At 40.5% G+C, this 9,657-nt stretch overlaps 1 protein-coding gene across 1 annotated transcript in view; it reads right to left on the bottom strand.

The window, feature by feature from the left end:
- Positions 1-4,837: 4,837 nt before the first annotated feature.
- Positions 4,838-9,657, bottom strand: part of LOC140367536 (LIM/homeobox protein LMX-1.2-like) — an 18,510-nt gene continuing 13,690 nt past the window's right edge. The window contains exons 3-8 of the mRNA XM_072454055.1: positions 6,903-7,129; positions 6,650-6,828; positions 6,353-6,430; positions 6,217-6,286; positions 5,455-5,601; positions 4,838-5,311 (exon numbers count right to left, since the gene is read on the bottom strand). Coding sequence (XP_072310156.1) covers positions 5,157-5,311; positions 5,455-5,601; positions 6,217-6,286; positions 6,353-6,430; positions 6,650-6,828; positions 6,903-7,129 — 856 coding nt within the window. The 3' untranslated portion in view covers positions 4,838-5,156. The remainder of the gene's footprint in view (positions 5,312-5,454; positions 5,602-6,216; positions 6,287-6,352; positions 6,431-6,649; positions 6,829-6,902; positions 7,130-9,657) is intronic.

Here is a 9,657-nt window from a genome sequence, read left to right as displayed (position 1 = left end):
GTTTTTTATTTGACCAGTACATTTCCAAACCAGCTGGTGATCTCATCTGAGAAACAATTCAATCGAATAAAAGATGAGCATGATGTTTTGACAGACACCAAATAATCCTACTCTGACGGTTTGCTGCATGTCCTTCTGTCTCAACCCCATTTCACTCTTCACTGTCCTGTCCAAAAAAGCCTGCGGGCCAAACATTATTATTATTTTATTTTTTTAAGTTATCTCCTCCCCTGTGTGTGCAGCTCAGTTGTCTGTTGATATGGGCCCCAAGATATTTAAAGGAGCCCAACCCACCAGCTCAAGCTGATTTGGGGTCAATCACCATTTCTACTCTCTCACTTTATCTGCAGTTTATTTGCATCAAATAGTTCTACAGCAGCACTGTGGGTGTTTAAGTTGTAGGAGGCAAAGTAGGGCAGTATGTTCAGAATGCACTGGCATTGTTCAGAACTAAGATACAAGAAAAAGTGAACAAAAACGGTGAACTGACTGACTCCTGGGGCGTATATACTATAACCTGTATGTGAGTTATTGATGTTGATAGTGGAAGTTGTCATTGCCACTCAGTCAGTAATGGCCCTCCTTGGGACTGCCTGGACAAACCAATAAACTTATACTGTATCACCTTTGCCGTAAAAACTAGCTTCTCTTCTTCCATGTTTCTGATCTGTGGTTGAGGATATTTCACAATGGCTTACATTTTTATTAAAGAACCTCCCCTGTGCTTGACCCTAACCCCCAAACTAATAACAAACCAATCAATAGATGAAGCGCAGTTAAAATCCAGTTACTATCCTGGGAATGGTGTTTTCTTGAGCTGTAACACAAAGCATTTGGAGGCAAAATACCTGGAGCAATATATCCATGTGTTAGATTGAGACCTGAGCAGCACAGAAAGATATGAGTGAAGAGCCTTGATTTATGTCCGCTCTCCAGAGATTGAACAGTTTCCAAGTTATTATCAATGTGTAAGAAGGTTAATAATAAAGTGTTAGAATCAATTAATGATACCAATTAATAATCAGGCTGCCTACCACAAAAACTGGTCTTTCTTTGGAAACATAAGTTTTTGTTTATTTCTTCTCTTTTTTGGATGCAAGATTGGGAAATGGCAAGTGGCCATAGCTGCTTGCTAAAGCTTGATCTCGTCAGCTCTCTGAAGCTAAGCAGGATAGGGCCGGGTTAATTCTTTGATGGGAGACTGCTGGAACACCAGGGGCCACAGAGACACTAGAGACAATGCTGTTGTGTCTTTAGGCAAGACACTTCACCCACACTGTCTAAGACAGCGCTTTGTGTGCCCTGAATGTGCACAAGTGCAATACAAACAAATAAATATTATAATAATAACAAATATAGCCGCAAGCGGCAATGATTGGCCCTCGCCACACCGCAAGAGGAGGGGGCGCTGATGCGCCTCAATTGTCCTTTTATTACATCTACTGCTGAATCTGTGACGCTGTCACATCTTCTCCCCTTTGTTTTACCATTCAAAAAGCAATTTTATTTTTAATTCTTGGCAAAATGTGCGGAGACCGTGACTCTGAATAAAAATGTGTATAATTTTTGAGGGTCCACCCCTGAAGATGAGTCTCACCAAATTTCAGGTTAATAGGGCTAACGCCCTGGGAGGAGTTTGTGAAAGTATAAAGTGTAAACATGTTCTGGCGATTTCCCCATTGGAATAACATGGGAGGTTTCTGTCATTGCTACGGCAAAGCCGTAACAATTATGACATGGGTCTTGTTGACTTTTTTGATGGGGAAACATAGAGTTTTGTGTCAAATTTCGTAAAACTTTGCAACTAAACATTTAACGTCCATATAAAATCTGTAGGGGGCGCTGTGGCCCTAAATTAATTTATTTCCCTTCAAGTAGGTTTAGAGCAAAGAGTTTAACAACTGATTCTAATTTGATGCAATTCGGACTTTATCTGTGCAAACAGCAGCAAATTTTAAATTTGGGAAATTTCTGAAATTCTAGCTAAAGTTTGCGGCTTCGCCGCTCAGAGATCGTGACAGGTATCAATGTAATTTGAATAACTTTTGATGTCTCACTCCTCAGCACCATTTTCACCACATTTGGAAAAACTCCTGTGTCATGCTTAGCCATTTTTAACCAATATGGACGACATTTGGTTGGGCGGACGGCGTTGCCGTGATAACATTTTTTACTTCTCTTGTAATCATCTACCTCTGCGACAAATTTCATGATTCTACTATCAGATTTTTTGTGGGTCATCTCATTTGGCGCTCGCGCTTTCCTACCTCATGGTGTGGGTCCCTGGTCACTGACAGGACCCAAAGCAAGACCGAAGCGGTCGTCATCCCAATGTAAAGCGCTCATTTAGTGCGCACTTTTGCACGGGCTTCGCCCATTTACAACGGTAATGTTCCATTTTCCTACTACTAATTAGTATGCACGGGGCGTGCATGAGTGAAGGAGTGCGTTAATGAGTGTTTGGAAGTGGGCGAGCGCTTCGCGCTCGATTTCGTGCGCACTACGTGCGCACTTTCGCAGCCGTGCTTTGCACGGCCTTACAGAACTAATAGGCCTCTCGCCAGCTTGTAGTAATAATAGCTCAAATAGAGCTCATTGTGTGTCAGCTGAAGTCTGCTCATCTGTATCTTATTCTCTGGGCTCACGTTTAGCCCTAATCATGATCCTAATGTAGCCGACAGGTGTCAGCCATCTTGAATGTTTATGACAGGCCTTCTTCCTGAGTGCTGCTGATGTCATCAGGAGCTCAGAGTTATTAATGAATCTGGGTCCGAGTCTGGAGTCTGGGTCTCAGCACAAGTTCAAGCCTAAAATTATTCCATAGCTTCAAATGATCTCAGAGCTCTTTATAAAACAATAAACAAATCCAACTCGAAAGTTGAAAAACAACTCACATTACAGTTTGGGTCAGTGCCATGTGGGCCTCATGTAGTGACAGACTGTGGACTGGGACCTGAGCGCTCATGGAGTTTTAAATGCTTTACACCATTGTTTGTTTTGGAAACTATTCTACATTAAAACATCCTTAGTTCAGTCATTTTGGATGAATTAAACATGCATTCACTGGTATATGACCTGCTTGTATGTTTTAGTTTATGAGATGTGAGGGCTGTACTTGAGCTGTTGAACTATGAACATGGCCAGTATTTTTTGAATCATGTCAGACTGAAAATAACTACTAGTGTGTAGATCTGTGTGTCGGTCCTCTCAGACTCAGGAGTATAGTGAGGAGAGGAATGGCAGTAATGTGTGCGAGATCTGCAGGTTACGCAGTCCATCAGAAGTCTTTGATGTGTGCACTTGACTCAGCACTCGGCCCTGGTGCTCGGAGGCTTGTCTTTGGGGCGGAGAGGTCGACCATGGAAGATTACCACAGTGTTGTCAGAACTCTAATTGTGCCTAAGGTGAAACCCTGGGGGACTCCTCATTCAGACTAAGTATCTCTCTCATACACCAGAATGCCAAGAATCTGTCATGTGTGAAGATTAGCGTTCTTGTTAGTGAGATTAAATCTGCAGAGGTGCTAAAATGACAGCATTCCTTCAGATTATGCTCAACAGTCAACTCTTCACTTACACACTCTCTTTAAACAATACATCTGCCAGACCCTTCGGAAGGACCAAGCACTTCAAAATGAACCTGTCTTTTATTTACCTATTTATCAGAGCTGTAAAAGTAGTATAACACACACTAAAGTTAGTATTTTAATTGTGATATGGCTTTCAGCTAAGTAGTACTTAACTTTTTACATCGATGTAGCAGCAATTTATGCAATAATAAGAACATCATATTTTCCATGTTCTAATCATATCAGCGCACTTGTCCTGAGCATCACCTCGGCCGTGCCTGTCAGGAACATACAAATCCAATGTTGGAGGGCAGGCTTCATTATTAAGAAACACACTGACATCTGTCTCTGTGTCTTCCACCTGGATGAGCAGGAACCATGGGCTCTGTCTCTGCACTTGTGTTTGGCAAAGAGGCGTCTGTTTGTCTTTCTCCCATGATTTGACGAAGTGGAACAAATGCAGTTATTCCACTTACGTTCACTCACGTCAGGTAAAGATTTGGGTAAATACTGTATCCGTCTATGGGCAATGAAACCAGGCGGAGAACTGTGTGTTGATGAAAGATAGAGAGGAAGTAGAGCATCTGCTGCACTGTAAAATAAGGGGAATACTGGATTAAATGAGCTGAAGTGTTTGTAGAGGCAGAAGGTGGGTAGATGGTCTGTTAAATAAACAATAGTTTACACATAACATAATTAAGATTGAAGTGCATAGGCAATTGTGCAATTAAATCAAAGATAAACTAACTCTAATCAGTTTGAGTTAAACCTTGTGATTTTTATTGACTTTGAATTTTCACATCTCCATTCAATGTTAATTTCAGGAACTCTGTATTTTTACGTTTTAAGTCTTTGTGTGCAACTACTTTAGTTATGTTTCAGACATTTGTCAAAGTTCAAATGTTTAAGTCTCAGTTAAACTTGGGGTCAGTTGGGGTTTCTCTGACAGGGTAATGAGCCTCAAGGAGACTTCGACACAGGTTTGAGCAGAAGAAGCCTGTTGAGTGAGAGCTTGTATCTGCAGGGCAACTGTGCAGTACATGAGAGGGACGTGACTCTGAGACACTTTCAAAGACTCTGTCAGGATGATGGAGCAGCGGGCCCAGTCTCACCTGCTCCTGCATTCCTTTTTCACTCCTCGTGTTCTCAATATTTTTATGTTGATTATCTTTTTTTTATACTTTAAACATTAATTCAACAACAAACTTATCTTCTTGAATCTGATTAAGAAAAACGAATAAATAATTATGGAAATCCTTTTATTTGGGCAAAATACTGAATTGCAAAAAATAAATAACAAATAATAATAACAAGATCACGATAAATACAGATTGTCCACTAGATTGTGACATGTTTGATGTTGCACATGGATGTTGCGATCATTTCATTCTCAAGTGTGTATTTTACAAAATCAAATCATTTCTAAGATACAAACAAACTTTTCCTGTCATACTTTTGAGGACAAATATTAATAAAATATTCACAATTTTGGCTTTGAATCCTTTTTGTGTAAATTAATTAAAGTTTTGGCCTAAATTACTGTACAAATACATATACAAATACACGAAGCACACACCCATGTGTTAATTCAAGAGGCAAAGTAGGAGCTGTGCATTGAGTAGAGGTGGTCGATGGGGTTTCCAGCATGAACCTGGACTGCCATGTCTGGGGTGGTCATCAAACAGTCGCTTATACTGGTCAAAGACGTGTCACTGTCGATGTCATGGAATAGAGAGTCACAGCCTGAAGAGAGAGGAGCAAGATCAACATATATATTATTTAGGTATATCACGTCCTAGATCTGAAAAGACAACTTCAATATGCTGGTGCGACCAGCTGCTTATTTTTCATTTTACATCTAATTCAAGAGTAGTGGTGTTTCTGACCGTATGGGTGCATGTGGTCCCCGGGCATCTGAGGAGGGGTCAGTCCCTGCTGGTATTCTGAGCTGAAACTGCTGTGATCCAGACTCGGCCCATGCCCACCTCTGCAGTACGATGTGAGCAGACTCTCCATGCAGCCAGACATTACCTCTGCAAAATTATTTCATTCATCAGAACCAAGAGCGGCCAAAGACATAGGATCATTACTACCATTACTGTTCATTGGCCTGTGATCTGTTGTGCTCTTTTTTAACCATTCTAAAAGACAGAAAATGGTTCCTTTTAGCTCATGTATTGAGATTGCTGAGTGGCTTCCTGTATTAAACATCTTGTCCAACAGCACATATAAACAGAGCCGGCTTGCTGGTTTGGGTTACCAGCAGCAGCCTCCCCATAATAAAACCTACTGCTATGCCAATATTGACATGCTGGGACTCCCTGAACAGATAGAAGCAGCGCTTGCCAAAGCACTGAGCCACTTATCTAAACTATCAGCTCATATCCACTGTGAGAGCCCAGTGGCAATAAGTCTCTATTCAAAAGAGGAGCTGGTGCTGTGGCTGAAACCTTACTGTCTCAAAACCAATTAACTTAGTTTAAAAAGTACATATTTTGCACAAAATTTGAATACTGGCAACATTTCAAACTGTGCAATTAATGTTTTTTGCATTAAACATAGTCTGAATTTGCAGTCAAATTCAGCTTATTTTGTTCCTTACCAATTCTTTTTTAAAGATAAACTGTGAGGAGCAGCTGCACACTGACCTGCACCGATCCTTTGAGTGTTGTGCTGCTGCTCCTGCTGTTGCTGTTGTCTGCGCGCTAACTTCTTCATCTGAAACAAACCCAGTCACTCCACTTTTTCTGTGGGTTAGAATAGGGATGAGGCTAAATTGCTGACCTTGGCTCTCTGGTTTTGAAACCAGACTTGGACCACTCGAACACTGAGGCCAGTCTCTGCAGCCAGTGTCTCTCTCACCTGTTCACAGGAAGAGATTTAAAACTCAGAAACAGACTCGGAAACTCAAAACTCCCAATCTGTCAAGATGCTTTTAGTACGGTTCAATTGCCTTCTTCAGATAATTGTTTGAACCACAACCACCACCACCATAAAAATGAGGTGCATTCTTTAGCTGATGTTTAGGTTAATTGTTCCTTTATAAGATGAATGTTTTAATGAATGTGGTTTTGTAGTCACCTTTCGACAGGGTTTGGAGGACACTTCAAACGAGGCCTTGAACGCCCTCCTCTGCTGAGTGGTGAGGATTGTGCGGGGTCTTTTGGGTCGCCGTGGATCCTTGTCATCAGTGCATTTCCCCAATCTTCCAGAGCCTTTAACATCTGACTTGACATCAATATCATCATCCTCACTCTTATCTGAAATATATGTTAAATAACGTGTTGACATTTGTGTTATTAAGGACAGTGCATACTGTAGAGTTGGAGCTTGCCTGAGTCTAAGCTGACGGGCGTGGCAGCACTAAGCATCTCCCTCTCATAGTCGCTTTTACAGAGCAACTGTGCATCCTTCAGCACAAACTGGTCCCCTTTACACAGCTGTCGCTCACAGACGCAGCAGCAGAAGCAGCTCAGGTGGTACACTCTGTCGAGAGCACGCATTACCAGCTCCGAGGGAGAGATCTGCTCCAGACATCCACTGCATTTACTCCAGACCAGCCTGATAACAAAACACACACATTATTATTCATGTTATTATGACAAGCACACTAGTATAGCATCAATTTACTAGGCCTATCGTCTGTCAAAAATGGTCACCAAGTAAATGTAATGTAATAAATTCTCACTCTGCGCATAAAGTAATCCACACACTGCTGCTGTTGGACCACACAAGATTTTGGCAGCATATTTGTTGGCACAATTCAGTTTCAAGAACATTTTCTAAATGAAGAGAGTCCTGGTGCTCACAGGTGTGGCTGTTGTTTACTTGTTTTAGAATAAAGGGTTTGTTTGAAGAGCTCTATCTTTTAGTCATCAAACAACTGCAAAGAGACGATGAGGCTTAGTTTAGATATATTATTTTCAAACTGAAAAGAAATTGCTCAGACGAGACAATCCATAATTAAGCCAGATATTCCTCAATACAAAATTATTTGAGTTTGGCATTCAAGACAGTGGCCCAGTAAAAAAGAAAGGGAACAAAAGACTGAGGAAATCTTGCAATTTGGTACTACTTTCTGTTGGTAAAATTTACTATAAATAAAATGGCTTGCTTTTTTCCCCACAGGCACATATACATACAGTGACAGAAAACAAGAGTATGCACTTCTAATTTATTTTTCTTCAATTACAGAGTAAAAAGACACATAAACAATAGAATAGTTAGATATTTTTTCTCATTATTCCTTAAAGATTTTTAGCCCATAAGCTATATTAGACAGGACAACATAGAGCATAAAATGGAGGTGACGAGTGAGAAGAGACATTCAGAAAATTGTCAGAGTCAGGAATTTATCTCATAACGTATGTTTCGACATGTGTCCAGTAACAATCCCCCTGGTTAGTGCAGGATATCAAAAACAGTGTAGATTTATATAAAAAGCATTAAACTATAGTGTTTACATCCACCATTGTCACTGTAATTGCCATTACTAAGACTACTAAAATACACAAATGTATTTAAATTTTTATCCTGCAGAAATGCTGACATGAGACTGTTTTTTCCAAGTACATAAATATAGCAACCCATTTAATATTTTCTTAAAGTATTGAATTTAGCATTTAGTGCGGATGTGGACGTATTTGTTGGTTAGAAGGCCAAATTGCACCATGTTGCAGAGTTGCTGGCCCAGACTCTTCTTTTTTCCCTCACAGTTTGGCAGTGTGTGAATATTTGCTCTAAAGTCCTGTACCCAGTGGACCACCACTGCTCGGGCCACCTCTCTGGAGGAGCCTCCTTGACCCCCTGGCCCGCTGCCCTGTCCCTCTGAGTGTTCCAGCAGATTAACAGTGGTGTCGAGGCAGAGGATTAGAAAGGATGAAGCCGTGAAAACAGACTGTGTGTGTTCCTTCACTCTGCGCTTGTTTGCTCGGCCTCCTCTGGGATCTGCCTGACCTAAAGGAGGAGGCTGCGGGACGGGGGGGTTAAGGCTTTGGGTGGCAGCTTGTTGGAGTTTTAATTAGCAGGAATAATCAACAGATTATTGTGAAGAAGGCACAAGAAAATAAAAGCAGGACTGAGGGAGGTGGGCTGGGATGTTTGCTCAGCCAAAGCTCAAGAAGTCAGTGAGGGACTCGGGACACGGTTTAAGGCTGTGGGCGGTGCAGATCAATCAGAGCAAGTCCTTTATGGACCTGCAAGACTTCATCAGCAAGAATTAATAAGAGAAAAACATCTGTCTGTATGTGAATGTATTTAGACTTCACCAGTCCTTTGTTTTTGGGGTTTGTGAGGTTTAAGCTTGTAGATTGCACTGATAATTCAATCCTTACATTTGCCCACAAAGATGAACTAATTTATATTTCCTTATTTAGCCAGGTATTAAAATATTCTAACTATATAATGTTAGTTGGTTTTAATATGTTAAGAAAATACAATGTATGAAATAAAAGAAGAAAAAGGATTGTGTTAGCAAGCTCCTTTCGTAAGTAGCCAAATGTGGTAAAACTGTGGTGAACTGGCAGCTTTTGGCAGATGCTGTACTATCAAATCTTGGCGGTGAAATCGTCTTGGAAACAAACCAGAACAAAGTCTAAAGTCATGGCTCCTACAGAGAAATTGAAAGTTGTGCCAGGAGGCCACCAGGAGATCATTTTCAGGTCAACTCTGAGTCATCTTCAGTATGTTTGGGAGGGAATGCACTTGGTATTCCTTGAACTTGAAGTCTAAGTTTGTTTGTAATTAAATGGCAGTGATATACTAAGTCTATTTTTATCTTATAGTAAATTTGAACATTGTTTTCTTTAATGCATGCCTTATTAGATTTGATATATCTTGCTTGTATTATTGTTAATTGTTGTATGTTTCTGAATCACCAAGTCAAGTTCCTAGTCTGTGAATTTTGCTGACTGACAATGGCAATAAATATTTTCTGATTCTGATTCTGAGATATATATGTATACACACACAACAAACATACACACAAATACTCATACACACAAATGTATTTCTGTGGCAACAATGAAAAAGAAAGTTAGAATTTTAAAAGTCTATGTACTTCTTTCAATGCATTGTCATACTCAAATATG

This window comes from Eucyclogobius newberryi, unplaced genomic scaffold (genome assembly GCF_026437365.1).
Source record: "Eucyclogobius newberryi isolate DKJ021-1_F unplaced genomic scaffold, fEucNew1.0.hap1 SCAF_2, whole genome shotgun sequence".
Classification (NCBI taxonomy): Eukaryota; Metazoa; Chordata; class Actinopteri; order Gobiiformes; family Gobiidae; genus Eucyclogobius; species Eucyclogobius newberryi.
The sequence above is the reverse complement of the archived record's forward strand: the minus strand, read 5'-3'. Positions and strand labels throughout refer to the sequence as shown.